Source organism: Dasypus novemcinctus, chromosome X, assembly GCF_030445035.2.
Source record: "Dasypus novemcinctus isolate mDasNov1 chromosome X, mDasNov1.1.hap2, whole genome shotgun sequence".
Taxonomy (NCBI): domain Eukaryota; kingdom Metazoa; phylum Chordata; class Mammalia; order Cingulata; family Dasypodidae; genus Dasypus; species Dasypus novemcinctus.
In genome coordinates, this window is record NC_080704.1 from 178991113 (window position 1) to 179014122 (window position 23010).

The window sequence follows — 23010 nt, forward strand, 5'->3', positions numbered from 1 at the left end:
AAAGTGTTGTACATCTGTGACCGCAGGTATCTCTACGCACCAGGGAAGACAGCAAGCAGGGTTTTTCATTCTTGTAGCAGAGGTCTGTTGAGGCGCCCCTGTTTTGTCCGTGGCGCACGCGGAAGTGGCACTTGAACGCATTATGTCCAGAGAAGGAGGCTCCTCGTGGCAAAAGCGTGGGAAACTCGGTAGAGCGTTTAGCGCTGCCCCTCAGGCTCGGCTTCTTGCTTCATCCCCCTTCCAGTCACACGGGGCCACACAAGCCCAAGAGGAGCCGAGCTCGCCATGATGCTCCCATTGAGTTTGGACTCGGGATCACATTGAATTTATAGGTTAATAGGTGGAGGGCTGATATGTTTACTATATTGAGTCTTATCAAGAATTTGGTGTACAAATCCAATGGATGTGTCATGATGATGGGAACGAGTGTTGTTGGGGGGGGGAGAGGGGGGGGTGGGGGGGTGGGGTTGAATGGGACCTCACATATATATTTTTAATGTAATATTATTACAAAGTCAATAAAAAATTAAAAAATTAAAAAAAAAAAAAAGAATTTGGTATAGGGCCATTAATACCGCATCTTCTTGGTATACTATTTCATGCATTCTCTTTACCCTATCTTGTTTCTTTCTCTTCCTCTTTTTCTTCCTTTTTTGGATTGATTGAATTCCATTTTTTTCTCCCCCACCCCCACCCCCTTGGTTATTTAGATGTTATGGATCTGGTTTCTATTCTTCTACAGGTTACCTTTAATTTTAAAAAAAAAAGATTTATTTTATTTATTTCTCTCCCTGTCCCCCCATTGTCTGCTCTCTGTGTCCATTCACTGTGTGTTTTCTTTGTCCACTTGCATTCTTGTGGCACCTGGAATCTGCGTCTCTTTTTGTTGCGTCATCTTGCTGCATCAGCTCTCCGTGTGTGCGGCGCCATTCCTGGGCAGGCCGCACCTTTATCGTGCCGGGCGGTTCTCCTTGCGGGGCGCATCCCTTGCTCGTGGGGCTCCCCTACATGGGGCACAGCACTCCTACTACGGCACGGCTCTCCTTGTGTATGGGCCAGCTCACCACATGGGCCAGGAGACCCTGGGTTTGAACCCTGGACCTTCAATATGGTAGGCAGATGCTCTATCCGTTTTGCCATGTCTGCTTCCCACCTTTATTTTTTTTCACCAATCTAGTTAAACGTTTTTCTCTCAATTTCGAGTTTTACATTGTACCTATAAAATCCCCTGCTAGACCAAGTCTTGAGCAAACTTTTACTTCCCATTTCCTACTTCCCTTTTTAAAGAATTGCTCAGTTTTTATATTTATCAATTTGTATGCATGAACCTAGTTCAAAACATGGATCAGCAAACTTCCTGTAAAGGGCCAGATAGTGGATATTTCGAACCTCACAATCTCTGTCGCAGCTACTCACCTCTGCCTGAGACAATACATAAATGAACAAGTGTGACTGTGTTCTATAAACCTTTATTTATGAACCTTGCAATTTGAATTTCATATCCGTTCAACATCTCGCAAAATATTATTATTCTGTTGACTTTTCCAACCATTTAAAAACGTGAAAACCATTTCAAACTACAAAAAAGGTGTGATGTTTTTGTCTGGCGCACCATAGTTGGCCGACCCCTGTTTCAAAGAACTTAAGGGTTCGATGAGGCTTATTACAAAAACCAGCCATCCCCAGCCACTGCCTGTCCAACTGCCCATTTTCCAGATCAAGAACTTTCTGTATTTTTAGATGTTTCTTTTGGCATTTACCTCCATCTCTCTAATTTCTATATAGTGCTATTTCTTTGTTGTTGTTGTTTTTACTATATATTTTAGGAATTATCTATCTACCTCTCACTGCAAAAGATGATGATGTAGCGTTCTTCTCCCTGCACCCCAAGCAACACCCACTTCCTGTCACCCTTCATTCCAATTGCTATGATTGTTTTTCCTTTCTCTCCCAACCTTTTGTTTTCTTTGGAGTTAATACTTGTTCCCCACCCCACCCCCTTTTTTTTTTCAGGTACTGGGGACCAGGCATTGAACCTGGGACCTCTGTTTGTGGGAAGCTGGTGCTCAACCACTGAGCCACTTTGGCTTCCCTGAGTTGGTTTTTTCCTTTGTTTTGCTTGTTGTTTGCTTTTTTGTTTTTTCAGAAGGCACCACGAACCAAACCTGGGACCTCCCATGTGGGAGGTGGGCACTCAACCACGTGAGCCACATCTACTCCCCCCCCCTTTTTTTTTGCTTGCTTTCTGTTACTTATCACTAGGTTGATATTTCCCAGTTGTCGACATCTCCTCTCTGTTCTAAGATGTCAGTCATTCTGTTCGTTTCATCCCCTTTGAAATACCCTTCCCGGAGCCTCTTGATTTGCTGTCTAGGCCCGCTGTCTAGCTGGAGCCTGGGATTTCCTCCCACCATCCTGGAGCTTGGGTCCCCTGTTTAATAGAGCCCATGTCTCTCTCTTCCTTAGATGAAGTGGTACACCTTCTCTCGCAGCTTCCAGAGAAAGAAGGCATAGGAATGAAACGATCTGAGTTCTTTCATGTCTGAAGATGTCTTTAGTCTAATCTCACAGTTGACAGTATGGGTATAGAATTTGAGGTTGGAAGATCATTTTTTTCCCCTCCAAATTTTGAAGGTGTGACTTCGCTGTCCTCTAGCTTCCCGTGTGTTGCTGAAAAGTCTGAAGAATGTTTTAATTTCTGATTCTTTATATGTGACCTATTTTTTCCTCTTCAACAGTTATTCTCTCAGCATATTGAAGATATGATTCATTTGTCTCCTGGATTTCATTGATACTATCGAGTAGTCAGCTTTCAGGTTAAAAGTCATGGCTCTACAGGTAATCAGCTGTTTTTCCTCTCACTTGCTCTTTTAAAAATATATTTTTGTGACAGAGGTTGTGAACTTACAAAACAGTCATGCCCATGTGCAGAATTCCCATACAATACCCTTTCATCACACCACACCCTGGTGGAACATTTGTTACGGATGATGAGATGATATCATCAGACTATTACCACTAACCATGGTCCATAGTGTACATTTGGCTCACATTTTCCATACTCTCCCATTAGCAACTCAGTACATCTTTGCCATGGATGCATGAATATTATAGTATTGTTGTTAACCACCGTCCATAGGTCACTCGGGTTGTATTTTCCCCATGCTTTTCCACATTCCCACCACCCTGCAGTAGTGATGTACATCTGCTCTAGCTCACAAAGGACACCTTGAAAACGTACCATCAATCACAATTCTCATCCACCTCTGGGTTTACTGTGTTACTCAGTCCCTAGATTATTCTCTAGCTTTCTTTCAATTGACATTTGCATTCCTAGATTACCCTTTCCAGACACATTCCCATTTATAAACCAGCTGCTACTCACTATAATGTGTTACCATCAGCTCTATCTATTTCCACACTTTTACAGTCAAGTTAATTGAAACTTTTACCTACGTTAAACACCAGTAGTCCATCTCAGTTCTCCTCTTACCTCCTTTAAGAATCTACCACCTACCACCAGGCCTTGAAGATGTTTTCCTACATTTTCTTCTAAAAGCCTTATAGTCCTTGCTTTTATATTTATTTATTTAATTATTTCCTCCCCACACCCCCCCCCAGGTGTTTGCTCTCTGTGTCCATTCACTGTGTGTTCTTCTGTGCCCTCTTGTATTCTTGTCAGCAGCACTGGAAAGCTGTGTCTCTTTTTGTTGTGTCATCTTGCTGCGTCATCTCCATGTGTGCGGTGCCACTCCTGGGCGGGCTGCACTTTCTTTCGTGTGGGGCAGCTCTCCTTATGGGGTGCACTCCTTGTGTGTGGGACTCCCCTACGCAGGGGACACCCCTGTGTGGCGCGGCACTCCTTGTGCGCTTCAGCCCTGCAGTGGGCCAGCTCACCACATGGGTCAGGAGGCCCGGGGTTTGAACCTTGGACCTCCCATGTGGTAGGTGGACGCTCTGTCTGTTGAGCCAAGTCTGCTTCCCTGCCTTTATATTTAGGTTTTTGATCCATTTTGAGTTAATTTTTGTGAGGTGTGAGATAGGGGCCGTCTGTCTTTCTTTTGGCTATGTATATCCAGTTCTCTCATCGCCATTTGTTGAATGGACTGTTCTGCCTGAGCAGGGTGGGTTTCACAGGCTTGTGAAAAATCAGTTGATCATAGATGTGAGAGTCTGTTTCTGAACCATCAGTTCAGTTCCATTGGTCTATGTGTCTGCCTTTATGCCTGTACCATGCTGTTTTTAACCACTGCAGTTAGGTAATATGATTTAAAGTCCAGAAGTGAGAGGCCTCCAACTTCGCTTTTCCTTTTTAAGATGTCTGGCTATTCAGGACCACTTACCTTCCAAATAAATTTGATAATGTTTTTCATTTATTTAAAAAATGCTGGTGGAATTTTATCAGGGTTGCATTGAATCTGTATATCCATTTGGGTAGAAGTGTCATCTTAATGATATTTAGTCTTCCGATTCATGAGCATGGAATGTTCTTCCAATTATTTATGTCTTTTAAATTTTTCTTTTAACAATGCATTGTAATTTTCTGAATACAAATGCTGTAAATCCTTGGTTAAGTTTATTCCTAAATATTTGATTCTTTTAGTTGCTATTGTAAATGGAATTTTTCTTCCTGACTTCCTCCTCAGATTGCACAGTAGTTGTGTCTTTTAAGTCTATTTCATCTGATATAAGTATAGCTACTCTGCCTTTTTTTGTTTGTACGTTTGTTTTGTTACTGCACGTGTGGAATATCTTTTTTGAGCTTCTCACTTTCAATCTATTGGCATCCTTGGGTCTAGGGTGAGTCTCTTGCAGACAGCATATAGGTGGCTCATATTTTGTTTTTTAAAAAAAGATTGATTTATTTATCCCCCCCATTGTTTTGCATTTGTTGTCTACTCTCTGTATCCATTTGCTGTGTGTTCTTCTGTGTCTGCTTGTCTTCTCCTTAGGTGGCACTGGAAACCAATTCTGGGACCTTCTGGAGTGGGAGAGAGGTGCTCGATCTCTTGCTCCACCTCAGCTCCCTGGTCTGCTGCATTTATTATCTCTCCTCTGTGTCTCTCTTTGTTGCATCATCTTGCCGCGTCAGCTCTCCACACAGGCCAGCACTCCTGCGCAGGCCAGCACTCCGGCACAGCCAGCACTCCGTGAGGCAGCACTCTGCATGGGCCAGCTCAACACTCGGACCAGGTCGCGGCATGGGCCGGCTTTCCTTCACCAGGAAGCCCCGGGAGTGGAACCCTGGACCTCCTATAGGGTAGATGGGAACCCAATCGCTTGACCCACATCTTCTTCCCTCATATTTTCTTATCCGTTCTGCCAGTCTGTGTCTTTTGATTGGGGAGTTTAATCCATCAACATTCAGTGTTATTACTGTAAAGGAGATTCTTATTTCATCCATTTTGACCTTTAGGTTTTATCTGTCATATGTTATTTTCACCACTCTTTTGAGATTTTTAATTACTGTTACTGATATAATCTTTATTTCTAGACTCTCTTCCAAGCCTCTCTTTACTGTCTTTTCTTTTCAGACTATTTCACATCCTTTAGTATTTCCTGCAAAGCTGATCGCTTAGTAACAAACTCTGTCAGTTTCTGTTTACCTCTGAATATTCTAAACTCATCCTCAATTTTGAAAGACAATCTTGCTGGATATAAGATTCTTGAGTGTAAGTTATTCTCTTGCAATATCTTAAATATATCATACCACTGTCGTCTTGCCTCCATGGTTTCTGGTGAGAAATTGGCACTTAATCTTACTGGGTATCCCTTATATGTTATGCATTGCTTTTCTCTTACTGTTCTCAGAATTCTCTCTCTGTATTTGGCATTTGACCTTCTGATTAGTATGTGTCTCAGAGTTGGTCTATTTGGGTTTATTTGAATGGGAGTACGTTGTGCTTCTTGGACACAGAGAAACCTATGCCCTTCAATAGGGTTGGGAAATTTTCTACCATTATTTCTCCAAATATTCCTTCTGCCCCTTTTCACTTCTCTTCTCCTTCTGAGACACCCATGACATGTATGTTTGTACCCCTTTTGCTGTCATTTAGTTTCCTGAACCTTTGCTCAATTTTTTCCATTCTTTTCTTCATCTGTTCTTTTGTATGTTTGCTTTCAGAGGCCATTTCTTCAAGCTTACCAATCCTTTCTTTTGACTCTTCAAATCTGCTGTTATATGATTCCAGTGTATTTTTAACTTCATTTACTGCACTTTTCATTCTCATAAGAGCTGCTATTTTTCTATGCATGCTTTCCAATTCTTCTTTGTGCTCATCCAATGTCTTCTTCTTTTTTTAAAAAAAATTATTTATTGTATTTATCCCCTCCCCCCCAGATGGTTCTTTTGTCTGCTCACTGTTTGCTCGCCTTCTCCAGGAGGAACTGGGAATTGAACCTGGGACCTCCCACGTGAGAGGCGAGTGCCCAGTGACTTGAGCCACATCTGCTTCCCCCAAATGTCTTTTTTTTTATTTAAAGATTTATTTATTTCTCTCCCCTTCCCCCCCGCCCCCGGTTGTCTGTTCTTGTGTCTATTTGCTGTTTCTTTTTCTCTGTCTGCTTCTGTTGTTGTTAGCAGCATGGGAATCTGTATTTCTTTTTGTTGCGTCATCTTGTTGTGTCAGCTCTCCGTGTGGGCGGTGCCTTTCTTGGGCAGGTGCACTTTCTTTTGCACTGGGCAGCTCTCCTTACGGGGTGCACTCCTTGCGTGTGGGGCTCCCCTACGTGGGGACACCCCTGAGTGGCAGGGCACTCCTTGCACGCATCAGCACTACGCATGGGCCAGCTGCACACGGGTCAAGGAGGCCTGGGGTTTGAACTGCGGACCTCCCATGTGGTAGGCGGATGCCCTAACCACTGGGCCAAGTCCGCTCCTCCCTCCCCCCCGCCCCAATGTCTTTTTAATATCCCTGATCTCTTTAGCCATCTCGTTGAATTTATTAAGGCGATTTGTTTGAACATCTGTGATTAGTTGTCTCGACTCCTTTATATCATCTGGAGGCTTATCTTGTTCCTTTAACTGGGCCATAGCTTCCTATTCCTTGGGGTGGATTATAATTTTTGTGTGTGTGCCTTGGCGTCTGGCTTACTGGATGTATTTGTTCTGTGTATAGTTTCTCTCTTTAGTTTAGGGCTTTCTTGTCCTTTCTCCCTTGCTGGTTGTGCAGTAGCAGCCAAAGATGTAGTTGGTGCTGAAAGCTGTGGAGGTTCAAGCTGCCCTCGTTGCCCCAGGGACTGATGAAGTTTCTCCCACCTTTTTCCTTTGCTGGGGGTAGGGACAGAGCCACATCCGTGTGGAATAATCCAAGTCGTGCAGGCCTGGATTGTAGTTGCCCAGAGAGACTGATGAAGCTTCACTCCCCTTTCTACTCTGCCTGGGGCAAGGATGGAGCTGTTGGTGTAGGCAGCCATCTATACAGTATGGGTCCAAGATGACCACAGTTGCCCCTGTAGACTTCCGACTCTGTCCAGCTGAATGTACCTATAGTCACCCGGAGAGGCTGGTGTAGGGCCTGCCAGCTTCCTCCCTGCCAGAGGTAGGGCTGAAGCCTAAGCCAGGGCTGCAGGCCAATCTGGGTGAAAGAAGCCTGTCCCTACCAGCAGGCTGGTGATTTTTAGTCAGTCAGTCCCACTTCCCCTCATGCCAGGGGCAGAGTTAAAATGGTACTTTCCTGATTTGGATAGGAAATCCAAATCAGCTGTTCTTAGGATTATACTTTAGCCCACTGAATTTAAAATTGCTAGCTGAAGTTGGTCTCTTCCATCTCTTCTTCCTCCATGTTTTGGAAATGTAGCTTCCAACTCCAGCCACAGAATAGCCCCCAAGGCGGCTTGTGCCACCAGTGAAGGATGGATGTGCACTAGCCTCGGCGGTGTGGTTTGCTCCACTCATGAATCTTCCCAGCAGTTGGGCAGTCTCCTCCCTCCATTCTTTCAAGAATGTTGCAGGACCATCTTCTGGTCTCCTGGGGCCCCCAAACAGGTGCTTTACATACCTCTGGATGATTAATACTTGCCCTGTAGCATGAGCTGACTCTAGGAGCACCTTTTTGTGCTGCTCTTGTCCCTCTTCTCACTTGCTTTTAAGATCTTATCTTTGTCTTTTGAGAGTCTCCTGTTTAACTATGACATGGCCATGTGTGGACTTATTTCTGTTTTTCCCATTTGTGATTTGTTGGACTTCTTAAATTTGTGGATTTGTACCTTTCACCAGTTCTGGAAAATTCTTAGTGTCTCTTGAAATATTGCTGCTGCCTCATTCTCTCTGTCTTCATCCTCTTATTGAAATTCAATTTTTGTTAAATCTTCTCAGTTTCTCTTCCATGTCTTCTATTTTTCAAAATTTTCTATCTTTCTATTTCTTTGTGCCTCTGTGCTATATTCTATACACCTTCTCTAGTTGTGTTTTGCAGTGTATACTAATTCTCTCTAATTCTCTAATTGTCTCTCTAACCAGATCCAATCTGTTAAACCCACCATTGGACATTTGAAAATTTTTAAAAATTGTGAAAATCTGACGTGTGTACCTACAGTTGCTTAAAATGTCAACATACAGCTAACAAAGAATTATCAAGAGAACATACTTTTCACAACTATTCAGGTCAGGTGCCCTGGCCTCCATATATCCCTCCCCAGTCCCAATCCTTCCTTCCACCCTACTAGCAAGCACTATCCTAATCTTTATGGTACTGATTTAAGCCATGCATTTCCCTACAGCTTTTCTGCCTGTGAATGACCCCCTAAACAAAAATGAAACATAAACGTATCACTGACTTTTGTCTGCTTTGGAACTTCATATAAATTGAATCACACAGTATGGATTTTTCTATGGTTGACCTTTTGTTCAGTATTTTGCTTGTGAAGTTCATTCATGGTTTTAAAGACTGTAGGTAATTTTTGTTGCTGGATGGTACTTTGTTGTATGACTTACATATTCTTCTACTGACGGGTGAGTAGGCTGTTTCTGGTTCTTGACTGCTAGGAACACTAGTGCGCCTGTCTCACATGTGCACATTTTTCTGTAAGGGACAGACCTAGGACTGCAACTGCTAGACAGACAGTATGTGGACCTTCACCTTTAATATACTACCAAGTTTTTTACCAAAGTGGTTGTACCGCTCACGGTGGTCAAGTTTTCCTGTTTTCCACGTCCTTGCCAACACTTATTATTGTTGATCTGTCTAATATCTGCCAATCTGATGGTTGTGTAGTGGTATCAAATTGTGTTCTTTTGATCAAGGTCTAATCTGCATCAATAAAATACACAGAAACCATCTATAAATATATATTACAATATAATTACTTCTGATTTGTCAGTGGGAGAGCATTTTCAGTTCTCAGACTCTCCTGAGGGTGCTTACAGTTTCAGAGTAGAATCAGGGCAGAAGTTTTCCCTGACTGGGCCCCACCTGCCTCGCGGAGCTCATCACTCTCCGCTGTGCTCTTGGTCCACTGTGCTCCAGTTACATCAGTAGTGCCTCCTTCATTTGGAGATGAGAAAAGAGAGGTCAGAGAGGTTTATGAATTTGTCCAAGGTCACATGGTGGTAGAGGCAGGATTTGAACTGGGTTCTACCTTGAAGGCAGTGCTCTTTCTGTTACCCTTCCCCACGAGAGAGTCGTTCTTTTCTGTCACTCTAGAGTTTTCCGCTGCAGGCAGCAGCGAGGAATGAGTCTGTTATTCTGTACCACATGGTAGGCGCTGGGTAAATATTTGTTGAATAAATGAACGACCCTGTTAGAATGCAAGTAGCCCTGCCTACCTCTCCTCTCTCGCGGGGAGGAGCAATAGAGCAAGTCGTGCCGGGGGGCGTGAATGAGTTTGTTGCATACTTCATGGCGGCTCTTTACAAGATGAGACACAACTGGAAGATCTCGGAAGCAAGACTAGGAGGGAGAGGTGTGCGAGCAGGCAGGGGGGATCTGGAGGGGGGCCGCTAGCCCTCTGGGGGCCCTAGGAAGGGGTGTCCTGTAGAGCGAGGAGCAGGGTCCGGAAAAGGCGGCGAAAGGCTGCCTTGGCCCATCGTGGATGCCCGACCCTTGTGTACGTAAGTATCTGCCCGTGTGTGTACGTCTTTTCCTAGAACCAAGCTGTGACGTGTCCTGTTTTCTGCTCATTTGCTCCCCACGGCAGGCAGACCACGCAAAGGGCCAAAGTGCCACCCTCCCGTTCAACGTCCCATCGTGCAGGTCCCTGGCATCAAGTGAGGACGGCCCCAGCGGCCACTCTTGCGTCTCGGATGGGGAGCTGGCCCGGAACCATCAGGAGAGTGTCAAGCATCGCATCCTCTACCTCTCCGAGCAGCTGAGGGTGGAGAAGGCCAGCCGGGACGAGAACACCGTGGGCTACCTCAAGCTGGTGTCCAAAGCCAATCGGCACCAGGCCCCGCACATCCGGCAGGCCTTCGAGAGGGTGAACCAGCGCACCTCCGCCACCATCGCCCAGATCGAGCGGCGCCTCCGCCAGTACCACCAGCAGCTCCGGGAGCTGGAGGAAGGCTGCCAGCCAAAGGGCTTCGCGCCCAAGTCCGAGAGGAGCCTGCATGACTGTGAGCTGCCCAGCAGGGAGGGCCCGCTGGCGAGCGCCCCCAAGCCGCAGGGGGAGGACAGCCTGTCGGCCGATCTGTCCCACGCTGTCAGGCACTTCACCCTGGAGCCCTGCTCCTCCGGTGAGCTGCAGGGAAAGACCTCCGACATGACGCAGGAGGCCCAGCAACGCCACCTGCTGCTGCAGAAGATGAAGGAGGAGCTGGAAGAGGCCAAGGCCATCCACATCAGCCTCCAGGGGTCCTACTGGAGCCTAAAGGAGCAGTACCTGAGCGACCTGCAGCTGTGGCTGGAGTCCCTGGAGGAGGGCAAGTGCAGGTGAGCCGTGCCCCCTCCCCGCCCCCCTGGGCTCTGGGGACCAGAAGAGGCCAACGCAAAGGACCGCCACCGGGATGGTGACAGGGAGCCTGGGCCGAGAGCTTGGGCGAGCCAGAGGGAGAGGCAAGCAGGCACGGGCAGGTGTGTTTGTCCCGCCCGGGGCGGTCGGGTGGCTGTCCTCCTTGGGGCTGGCCCGTTTCTGCTGTCCTCTGCTGGCAAATGAGGCCAGGGAGGGCCCTCTCGGTCCTTCCAGGTGGCCGCAGCAGTGGGGCGCAGGCGGCACCTCTGCCTTGGTGGTGGCAGAGGCGATGGCGGTGGCACTTAGCTTCTAGCGGACTCCGTTCAGTAGTGAGGGAGGTACTTTCTAGTGCTGGGCTGCCTTCTACTTTGTTTCCATGACTTCGGGCAGGGCATTGCCTCGCTGCCGCTCATTCTGGCTCTTTCTACCTGCCCTCGTGGCTGAGCTCAGGCACCAGGCCAAGCACTGGATCTTTGTTCAGAAGCTGGCTGCTCTCTGGACTCTGCATGGTACAATGGGGCGGAAGCTGTTTTTGTTTAAGACCAGGCTAGGGCCCACGGGTGGGAAAATCAAGGCCAAGTTGGGCATCTCCGAGCAGAGGCTTCCCTTCTTTCCCAAGCCAGCCACGGCAGCCTCTCCAATCTGCAGAACAACCTTGCTCGGCCGGGAGAGGTTCATTCACATGAGGCAAGAGCCTTGGCACTTTTAGGAAAAGACCCCCGGAGCTCCTTCAGTACCTACCTGCCTGGGAACTGGCCCCTAATGCGGCCAGCACCCACCCTGCTTCGGACGCCAGGCAGGGCAGGTAACACCTGGCACAGGGCCGTGCATGGTCAAGGAAGCGAGCGGGCCAGAACCGCAGGGTTCCCGTGGGGGGCGCTTTTCACCAGGCATGGCAGCCCATACGCATTTCCGAGGGCTGCCGCGACAAACGACCACTAGCCGCGGGGCCTGAAACAACTGCAATTTATTCGCTCCTGGTTGTGGAGGCGAGAAGCCCCAACTCCGGGTGCCAGCTCAAGGGCAGGATCTGGGCACGCCCCCTTCCTGGCTTCCAGGGGCGCCCGGCAAGCCCTGGCCTTCCTCGGCCTGTGGCCCAGCTGGGTCTCTGCCACAGTCGTCACACAGCTGTCCCCTCTCTGTGTGTCTGTCTGTCTTTGTGACTTCACTCCATTTCTACTGAGGCCCCCAGTCCTGTTGGATTAAGGGCCCACCTGGCTCCAGTCTGCCCTCACTTGAACTTGACTCCATCTGCAAAGACTCTATTTCCAAACAAGGTCACACTCACAGGTACCAGGAATCAGGAATTCAGCATAGCTTTTTGGGGGGGAGCCCCCAGGCATAGCTTTTTTGGGGGGTGCAGGAGGCACCATTCAGCTGGCTACACAGCCTGATCTAAAATCCTGGGCGCTTCACAAGACCCCTGGTCAGAATAACATTGCCAAGGGCAGGCTGATATTAAGCAAGAACAACACTCGGTAGGAGAAACAAACATCCCCACCGGTGGCTCCGGGGTGCAGGACAGCGAGACCGTCAGGCCTGGGTGCATGCCGCACCCGCTGTGGGATCAGCCTCTTTCAGCTGCAGGGCTGAGGCAGGGTGGGAGGCAGGGCTGCCCCTTTCTCCCTCTCAACGACGCCTCGCATGAATTCTAAAAGCTGTCCCGCTCAGCCCGCCCCCACTGCCTCCCCCCACCACTGGACTGTGACACGACTGCGAAGTGAACTTCTGTTGTGTTGAGCCACTGCGACTTTCCAGTTGTTTGGTACAACCATTGGCCTACCCTGACCCATTTGTATTACAAGCAAAAAAGCAGGTCCACCGAGCCCAGCTGGCCTGGGAGAAATGGGGAAAGGGCTGAAGGTGGTTTTCCATAACACTGGTGAAAACGAGGAGCAGGTAGTGCCTGCTGCCTGCAGGGTTCCATGCCTGCTTTATTTATTTTTATTTTTTTAAAATATATTTTTCCAGTCATTTTTTTAAAGATTTATTTATTTCTCGCCCCCCAGCGTCATCTTGTGGTGTCAGCTCTCCGTGTGTGCGGTGCCATTCCTGGGCAGGCTGCACTTTCTTTCGCGCTGGGCGGCTCTCCTTACGGGGCGCACTCCTTGTGCGTGGGGCTCCCGTACATGAGGGACACCCCTGCGTGGCGCTGCACTCCTTGTGTGCATCAGCACTGCACATGGGCCAGCTCCACACGGGTCAAGGAGGCCCGGGGTTTGAACCGCGGACCTCCCATGTGGTAGGCGGACGCCCTAACCACTGGGCCAAGTCCGCTTCCCTCCATGCCTGCTTTAGAGATGGGGAAGTGGACTCTCCAAGAGGCACGGGGCGGTGTGTGGCTGGTGGGGGTGGGGCCCAGGAATTCTTGCACTAGGGCAGAGTTTGCTGGACTTTTTCAACTTCTACCCTGTTCAGATCTCTTGAAAACCATTTCCATGAGCCACTTGCATACATAGGAGAGCACATGTGCCATATGCCATCAGCTCATGGTGTCACGGCACCTGGGTGCACCCCCAGCCAAGATTTCAAACTCCGGGTCCTGTCAGGCTTCTCCCAGCTCAATCCGTTTTCTTTTGAGAAGGCATTTTCTAAAAGACAGAGGGGAAATTCATGTGACAGCATGTCCAGCCTAGTCTTTCTGGGAGTGGCCTGAGGAACTGAATGAGGATACCTGTCACAGGCACGCCAAAACTTGCCTGGCATGTAGCAGGCAGCTCACAGAGCTCTCCTACAGAACACTTGCCTGGGGCAAGGGAGTGCTGGCTGGGAACACACAGTGCAGTGCTTGAGACAGTGGGGAAAACATCTAGAAAAGAGGGGACATTTGTATCCCTGGAAAGGGAGAAATCCTAGGGCCACACAAACATGCCCAGAAATGAACAAGGTGCATGTGCAGAAAGGATGGGTCCTAGGCTTCGGCCTTGAGCTGTTCTTTAAACTCATTATATGGATAAGTTCTGAAGGACAGCACTTGCCCAGATCAGTCTACGAAGGCTGGGAAAGGTACTCTATTTTAGTTTCTTTTTTTGTTTGTTTGCTAGCTCCTGGGATTCAGGAAAGCTCTGTCATTACAGTAGGTGGATATAAGTTTAAGGAACAGAGCTACAGAATCTAAATTCTAGCGATAACATGCTAAAATGTCAAAATGTCCAGGTTTCAACAAAAGATCACAAAACATACAAAGAAACAGGAAGTGATGACCCAGACGAAGGAGAAGATTAAAGCTTTAGAAAAAAATCCATGAGAAGAACAAGACTTGGGACATACCAGACAAAGACTTTTTAAAATGGTCCTAAAAAAAAAAAAGAAAGAAAGAAGAAACATTAAAAAATGGTCCCGGGCAGCAGATTTGGCCCAGTGGTTAGGGCGTCCATCTACCACATGGAAGGTCCACGGTTCAAACCCTAGGCCTCTTTGACCCATGTGGAGCTGGTCCATGTGCAGTGCTGATGCATGCAAGGAGTGCTGTGCCATGCAGGGGTGTCCCCCGCGTAGGGGAGCCCCAAGCGCAAGGAGTGCGCCCCATAAGGAGAGCTGCCCAGTGCAAAAGAAAGTGCAGCCTGCCCAGGAGTGGTGCCGCATGCACGGAGAGCTGACACAACAAGATGACGCAACAAAAAGAAACACAGATTCCCGTGCTGCTGACAACAGAAGCGGACAAAGAAGATGCAGCAAATAGACACAGAGAACAGACAACTGGGATGGGGGGGGGGGGGGAAGGGGAGAGAAATAAATAATAAATAATAAAAAAATCTTTAAAAAAAATGGTCCCAAATATACTCAAAGAGCTAAAGGAGAACGTGGATGAAGAACTATAGGAAATCAGGAAAACAATATATGAACATAAGAAAATACCAACAGAGACATGGAAATCACAAAAAGATTGAGCCAAAGACCCCAGAAACAGAAATGAAAAATTCCCTAGAGGGGTCCAACAGCAGATTGGAGCTGATAGAAGAAAGAATCAGTAGACTTAAAGATAAGACTACTGAATTCATCTAGTTTGAGGAACAGAAGAAGAGAGAACGAAGAGAAGTGAACAGAACTTGAGGAACCTGTGGGACATCATCAAGGATAACAATATGTGCGAGTGCCTACAACTGCAAGTAGGAGAATTACATCCATCATCCAAGTGGAATCTAAGCACCCTCTTGATACAGAGGTGGAGTGGACACAACCATCCCAGGGTCCACAGGATGGAGGAATAAAATATGGATTAGAGTGGACTTACTGATATTCTACTATAGAACTATTGTGACTCATGATGGAAGAAATTGTAGCAATGATGTGGAGAAAGTGGCCATGGTAGTTGCTGAGGGCAGGGAGAGGGAAGAAGGGATGTGTTGGGGGGGGGGCATTTTCAGGACTTGGATTTGTCCTGGGTGGTACTGCAGGGACACTTACATTGTTTGTTCTCCCATGGCCCCCTGGGTGGACTGGGGGAGAATGGAAACTATAATGTGGACCATTGACCATGTGGTGCAGCAGTGCTCAGAGGTGTAGCCACCAAGTGCACTGAATGTCCCGTGATGGAGGAGGTTGTTGTTATGGGAGGAGAGGGGTGAGGGGGGTGGGGGAGGGTATAAGGGGAACTCGTATTTTTTTAATGGAACATGAAGGGAAGGGAAGGAAGAAGGGAAGGAAGGAAGGAAGGAAGAAAGAAAATATCAATCCAGGTTTTTAATTAAAAAAATAAATAAAGTGCCTGTAATTTTATTATAAAGATTAAGTAAGGAAACAAAAGTATTGTATTATACAGAGTCAGGCACACAGAAGTATTCAATAAATAGTACTAATAGTAACTATAGGAAGAAGCACAACTATTATTTTTCTTAATGTTGCTTATGGAAATATCCTCAAATGAAAGACACATCTATATATTTAAGGTATCTGTACTCAGTATCCTGAGTGTTCATTACATATTAGAACTTGTCTAGTAGTTATATTGTATGTGATGAGAAATACCTTATCCCTTATCCTCATCTGAAAACAGCTTAAATTATTTCTAACTTGGATTTATTTAATAGAATTTCTTACCTTGAAGTGGCCCTAGAATTTATTTACCTTTTTTTTTTAAAATTTTACCTTTTAAAGCATAGTAACAATGTGGTTAAGTGAAATTATGTTTAAAACTTAAAATTTTTAAAATAGTGGTCAGGACACCTCATCATGTAATGAAAATCGTTGTTTATTTTTCATTTGGATAATTTAGAAAATATGGTTGATTTCATATTATTGATTTGATTTACAATAAAATCAAAATATTGTATCAAAACAAAACAAAACAAAACAATATATGCATTGTGGGAGTCCAGGAAGGAGAAGAAAGGGACAAAGGGTCAGAGAGAATATTCAAATAAATAATTGCTGACAACTTACCAAACTTAACAAAAGACATGAATATATACATCCAAGACAAATTCCAAACACAATAAACCCAAATATACCCACACTGCACCATGTTGTAATCAAACTGTCTAATGCCAATGATAAAGAGAGAATTCTGAAAGCTGCAAGGAAAAAACAATGTCACGTACAAGGTAGCCTTAATGCGAGTAAGTGCCGATTTCTCATCAGAAACTATGGAAGAAGGAAGGCAGTGGGACGCCATATTTACAGTGCTGAGAGCAAAAACTTGCCAACTAAGAATTCTATATCTGGAAAAACTGTCTTGTGAAAAATGAGTGAGATTAAGACAGTCCCAGGTAAATGAAAGCTGAGAGACTTTGTCACCACTAGACCAGCCCTGCAAGAGATGCTAAAGAGAGTTCTGCAGGTTAGAAGGAAAGGACAAGAGACAATAGATCGAAGCTGCATGAAGCAATAAAGATCTTCTGTGAGGGTAATGACACAGGTAACTATAAATGCCAGTGCCATTGCATTTTTGGTTTGTAGCTCCACTTTTTACTTCCTACAGGATAAAGAAGGCAAATGCATAAAATGTAATGAGCAATCAGTGATTTGGGACTCATAATGTATAAACATGTAATTTGTAATGAGGACAACAAAAAGGTGGGAGGACAGAGGGGTGTGGGAATGTAGCTTGTATAAACTATTGAAGTGAAATTGATATCAAAGCAAATGCAATTGTTACAGATTTCGGATGTTAAATTTAAGCCCCGTGGTAACTATAAGGAAAATGCCAGAGAACATGCAAGCTTGTAGAGACAGACATTAGAGTATAGGTTGCCAGGAGTAGGGGAGGGCAGGGAGAATGGGGAATTAATGCAAAATGGGTGTGGGTTTCTGTTTGGGGAGATGGGAAATTTTTAGTAATAGAAGGTGGTGAGGGGACCACAACATGGTGAATGTGATGAATTCCACTGAGTGGCATGCTTGGGAGAGATTGGATGGGAAAGTTGACATTGTTGATATGTTCCCACAATGAAAAATAAAGAAAGAAAGAGCAATTAAAAGACAGTGACAATTAAATGCAATATGGTAGTAATCCCTCAGCATCAGGGAGGCTCATCCCTAGGAATCACTAACTGGTGATGCAACTAGAAAAAGACCTTGAATAAAAGGGGGAAATGGTAAAGACAAATGAGTTTATATAGCTAAGAGTCTTCAAAAAAGAGTCAAGAGGTCATCAGAGGGGTTGTGCTTATGCATGCCTCAGCAGATCCCAGAGACAGTCAAAGTAGACACAACCCCAGGTACTGGTGCTCCTGAGGGCTATGGAGACACACAGATTCTATGGTCATGGCAGTTGGCTCTTTTTATTTCAATGCCTTGTCAGTGGGCCCTACTTTGGAATTTGTGTTCCTGAGTGTGATGGAGTTGGACTCAGAGGTTATCTCTCTACACCTGCCTCTTCTGCCACTTCTACTGAACCTGTGGTTGGCACTGGGGTTGGTATATATCCAGGAGACCTCAGTCTCTGGACTGGCCTTGTGTCAGCTGGACCCTGAGCCTCAGCAGAGTTTCAACTCCTACTCTCTGGTTTCTTGGACAAGCACAGGTCAGCTAACAGCAAGGTGAAGATGGTCAACCACCAAACCAGGGATCCAAGAGTGCCTGCCACTGCAAGCAGGAGAATTGCATCCATCAACCATGTGGGACCTAAGTCCCCTCTTGATATAGAGGTGGAGCAGACATCACCAACCCAGGGTCCACAGGATGGAGGAATAAAATACAGATTAGAGTGAATTTACTGGTATTCTACTATAGAACTGTTGAGACTAGTAATGAAAGAAACTGTAGCATTAATGTGGAGAAAGTGGCCACGGTAGCTGCTGAGGGTAGGGAGAGGGAAGAAGAGATATGATGTGGGGGCATTTTCAGGACTTGGAGTTGTCCTGGGTGGTACTGCAAGGACAGATGCTGGGCAATGTATGTCCTGCCATGGCCCACTGGGTGGACTGGGGGAGAGTGTAAACTACAATGTAAACTATTATCCATGCGGTGCAGCAGTGCTCCAAAATGGATTCACTGAGTGCAGTGCATGTGCCACGATGATGAAAGAGGTTGTTGATGTGGGAGGAGTGGGGTGAGGAGGGTGGGGGATATATGGGAACCTCTTATATTTTTTAATGTAACATTTTTTTGTGATCTATGTACCTTCAAAAAAATACAATGGAAAAAACATATCTATCCTAAAAAAACAATAAACAAACAAAACTTATCAGTGAAGAAAATACTCTTTTGACAAAATGATCCAAGTTTGGATGATTTGTTTTAGAGAGAGTAGTTTCAATATCTTTGGCAGATTGGAGTGGCATTGTGGTTGACCGGTCACCATTTTGTCTTTGTAAGAGCATTTTCCAGAGTGTTCCATTTGCCTCTGTGACTGTAGGAAGCTGGGTAGAGAGGGGTCCTGCACTGGGGAAGCAAAGGGGAGGAAAGTCAGCCACGTGGCAGCCCAGGAGGCTGCCATCAGAGAGCACAAAGACTGGGGGGCAAGGAGAAAGGGGGACAGAGAATATGCTTGTGAAGATATTGTTTATTACTGTCTTCTTATTTGGTCATCTATTCAAGAATATATTCATAAATTCATATGAATGTATTAGCCAAGAGTTGATTCGTATTCCTAAAGAAAAAGAATGTATTCATGAATATAGATTTGAACCTAGTGAATACCTTGAGTATTCCTGTGGCTAGGTCCTTTGGGTAAATGAAGAATAGTAATGAGGAATCTGTGATCAGGATGGATGCCCTGTCATTCCCCCTCTCTGGGGGCAGAAGCCCGGGCCAAGTGGTTGGCTGGCTCTCTTCTCTACAGGGGCAGAGACGGATGGAGCACTCTGTACCAGATTCTGAGGAATTGGCTTTCAACCAATGAGCCTTTGGCTCCTTAGCTGCCTAATGTGTGTGACCATGAAGTCTGCAGAGCGGGACCAACTAGAACTTGTCTTTCATCTTGAGCCTGCTCCTTGTCTCATATTCCCTTCCTCTGCAAAGAGCACCCTTGCTTCTGATCAGCCAAGCCAGTAGCATGGCCCCCATCCTTGACTCCTTCTCCCTATCTCCAAAGGCATGGGACCAGCTGTTCCATCTTCTCCATCCCTGCCCAGCACCCATCCTCTTCTCCAGTGTCACTGCCACCAGCCGGGGTCAAACCTTCCTTGACTTTCCTGCAGGACGATGCTCTGACCCCGTCCCTGGCCACCTGGCCTCTGTCCTGCCTGGTGCCCAAATGAGGAACTTATCAAAAGGAGTCTTGACTAGGAAATATCTGCAAACTAGGGAAAGCAGAGAGAAAAACTTCCTCAATGCCTAGATTTCCACCCCCAGCTTTCTCAAGTCTTAACATTTGCCGTATTTGCTTCAAATCTTTTTTTTTTTGGTAATAAATAATATGTTAAAAGATTCCATTGATGCTCTCTTGCTACAAACCCCACCCCTTCTTCTCCACGATCCTCACTTTGCTGTTTACTGCTTCTGTGCACCTATTTATACTTTTACTACAGTACTCATATGTGTAGCCATAGATAGCAAGTAGGGCTGTTTTGCTTGTGTTTTCTTAAACAGCTCTGTTGAGGTGGAATTTACATACCAGTAAATGTACCAGTTTAAGTGTCTGTTGCAGTGATTTTGAGTAAATTTAATGAGTTGTGCAACCATTACCACAATCCCCCTTCTTTTTGGCTGTTTTGTTAAATAACAGCTTTATTGAGCTATAAATCAGATAGCATACAATTCTCCCTTTTAAAGTATTTAATTCAGTGGTTTTGAGTCTATGCACAGCATTGTGTATCCATCACGATCTCGTTCCAGAACATTCTTATCACCCCAAAAGGAAACCTCAACCCCATTAGCAGTCACTCTCCCCTCCCACTCCTCGCAACCCTGGAAACCATTCGTCTACTTTCTGTCTCTGTGGATTTGCCTGTTCTGGACATTTCAGAGAAATGGAATCATAGAATGTGTGGTCTTTTGTGATTGCTCAATCCCTATACCCAACAGATGGTTATTGATTTACTACTGAATGCCAAACACAGTATTGGGCATCTATATGGTATCTAATAACCTACATATATTGTTTAGCTTTTAATTTCTACCTAGAGCTGTTTGGTAAAGCTGTTCAACAAAAGTAAATACACAGCTGTCTTGTGGCTCCTACCCTCTGGTTTGTTGAACTTACCCTGGCCAGCTGACAGGGAGGTGAAGAAAGTCAACCACCACACCAGGGAGCCAAGAGTGCCGACAGCTGCCAGCAGGAGGATTGCATCCATCAGCCATGTGGAATCTAAGCCCCCTCTGGATATAGATGTGGAGTGGACACAACCTTTCTAAGGTCCACAGGATGGACGAATAGAGTATGGATAGAGTGGACTTACTGATATTCTATTCGTGAGCTATTGTGATTAGTAAGGGAAGAAATTATAGTAGTGATGTGGAGAGGGTGGCCATTGTGGCTGCTGATAGTAAGGAGACAGAAGATGAGCTATGGTGTGGGGGCATTTTCAGGATTTGGAGTTGTCCTGGGTGGTGCTGCAGGGATGGATGCTGGACGTTGTGTGTCCTGCCATGGCCCACTGGGTGGCCTGGAGGAGAGTGTGGACTACAATGTGGACCGCTGTCCATGTGGTGCAGTGGTGCTCCAGAATGTATTCGCCAGGTGCAGTGGATGTGCCGCGATGATGGAAGAGGTTGTTGATGTGGGAGGGGTGGGGTGGTGGGGTGGTGGGGGGTATATGGGGACCTCATTTTTTGAATGTAACATTTAAAAAAAGTAAATACGGGGGAGCAGATGTAGCTCAAGTGGTTGAGCACCTGCTTCTCAAAATACAACTAAAATATCTCTGCACATAAGCGTGTGCATGTGTGTGTGTGGCTGACGTGTGTTTGGGGTGTTCCCAGGAAGCCCTGGAGGAGCAGGCAGATTTGACTAGAGCTTGAGAAGAGAGCAGGAAGACGGGCAGTCTGGGTACAGGACAACTTACCCCTTAGCTCGAGCTCTGGGCGAGGGACGGAGGGAATATTACTTTCTCTTTTGCTCCCAAGACAAAAGGCGATGGAAGAACAGGTGACGGACCATCTGCAGGGGTACCTGGATGAGATTTACCACCTCAAACAGAACCTGGCCTGTGCGGAGGAGAAAATGGCCTACCTGTCCTACGAGCACACCAAGGAGATATGGGTGAGACCCTCAGGGGCACCTGCCAGGGCCCGGGCCCGGCGGGGAACGGAGGGCAGGTCACGCGCACGGGGCAATCGGGGCTCGTGCCCCGCATGAAGGAAGGAGGCCGAAGGCTCCTGAGCTCCCCCCTCCAGAGGGGGCAATGGCACCGCACGCGCTGGCCTTAGGGCTGGCGGGGCCTCATCTCTGGGCTCACGTCCTGCCTCGCACGAGCCAGCTTCGTTTATTGGTAGCTTTGGCGCCTTGCCTCGCGCACTTCCGGGGTCACCAGAACCACCCAGAGGGCTTGTTAGAAGAAGGGCTGGGGACCCCATCCCAGAGTCCCTGACTCAGTGGATCTGGGTGGGCCTGATGAGTCCCCAGAGAATGCTGGCACTACTGGGCCAGGGACCACCTGCCGCGAAGCACCAGTTTAGACCACGGGTCACCCGGCGCCTGGGGAAGAGTTTCCCTCCGCTGCCAGCTCTGACTCCTGCCCTTGATTAGCTGTTTCCCAGCCAGTTCTCGGTCACAGCAGAAACTGGACGGCGGGCAGCCGAATTAGACGGACGCGTCTCTGGTCCTGGAAAACAGAGGGAGAAGTGTACCCTCCTGAGACAGGGTCCTCAGCAGCAGGTCTCTCCCTCTTCTTGGGAGGCACTCTCATGTCTTAGCTTCCGTCTTCAAACCTGCAACGTGGCGATCCTTGTCGAGCAGCCCTCGGGAGCTCAGGGAAAGGCCATCCTTCCGTGCCGGCCTCCGGGTGAGTGTGTGCGCTCTGTCCCCCGCAGGAGGTCATGGAGACTTTCAAGAGCCAGATAGCCAAGCTGGAGACACTACAGCAAGTGTCCCAGCTGGAGATGATGCGGAAGCTCAGACACGGGCCGCAGGAGCTCTTGTTCAAGTTCATGAGCCTGCTCCTCACGCTGGCCACCATCCTCTTGGTCTCCGTGTCCATCGTGTGCGCCTGCCCCTTGCCCCTCATCAAGACGCGCCTGCGGACGTGCGCCACGCTCATGCTGATCGGCCTCGGGGCCCTGGCCTGGCAGAGGTGGCCGGCCATCTCCACCGTGGACTGGCAGGCGTGGGTCACCTCCAAGTGGAGACTCTACTCCAAGGTCTTCAGCCCTCTAGCCGATGGGACTTAAAGGGCTGCGGGGGCGGGGGGCCCAGGTGTCCTCTTTTGGGGTGTTGAGGGACTCCAGTGAGCCCCCCCGACACGGCTGCTCTTCAGCTCCCTCTTTCTGATTCCATCACACTAGCCGGGCGACAGATCCGCAGACACCCACCTACCTCACCCCTGCACCTCTCCACGATCGTGCAGCACCATCTGCAGAGACGGGGTTCGGAAAGAATAAAGTCTATAAAGCACAGAGGTGCTCTCCTCTTTACACCTGCACCCTCGACACCAGATGATTCCGGGTCCAAAGGTGCCCCCAAGCTGTGTTGGCAGCCTTTGGGACTTTTCTGGGTGGGTGGGGGCAGAGAGCCCCCATTTATTTCCCGCGGAGGCATGTGGTGGCTGACAGTGGTGAGTGGGGCGGGGCGGGGTTCAGCCC

The 23010-nt window shown here is 47.3% G+C and overlaps 1 protein-coding gene across 2 annotated transcripts; it reads left to right on the forward strand.

Annotated features, from left to right (window-relative positions):
* The first annotated feature begins 946 nt into the window (after positions 1-946).
* Positions 947-22824, forward strand: TEX28 (testis expressed 28). Of its 2 annotated transcripts, XM_012521345.3 has the most exons (5): positions 947-1111; positions 2739-2838; positions 10138-10868; positions 21337-21472; positions 22243-22824. In XM_012521345.3, the coding sequence occupies exons 2-5, from the start codon at positions 2827-2829 to the stop codon at positions 22597-22599; spliced, it is 1236 nt and encodes a 411-aa protein (XP_012376799.1). In that variant the 5' UTR covers positions 947-1111; positions 2739-2826; the 3' UTR covers positions 22600-22824. The 2 variants fall into 2 exon arrangements, with proteins under 2 accessions (XP_012376799.1, XP_023441631.1); XM_023585863.1 differs by lacking the exons at positions 947-1111; positions 2739-2838 and adding an exon at positions 5146-5260.
* Positions 22825-23010: the final 186 nt, after the last annotated feature.

Excerpts from the sequence above, each read along its gene's own strand:
- TEX28 (XM_023585863.1), top strand. The coding sequence starts at position 5,168 with ATGGGCCAGCTCAACACTCGGACCAGGTCGCGGCATGGGCCGGCTTTC. Across the intron at positions 5,261-10,137 it reads AACCCTGGACCTCCTATAGG|GCAGACCACGCAAAGGGCCA; the intron begins GTAGATGGGAAC and ends TCCCCACGGCAG. Across the intron at positions 10,869-21,336 it reads CTGGAGGAGGGCAAGTGCAG|ACAAAAGGCGATGGAAGAAC; the intron begins GTGAGCCGTGCC and ends TTTGCTCCCAAG.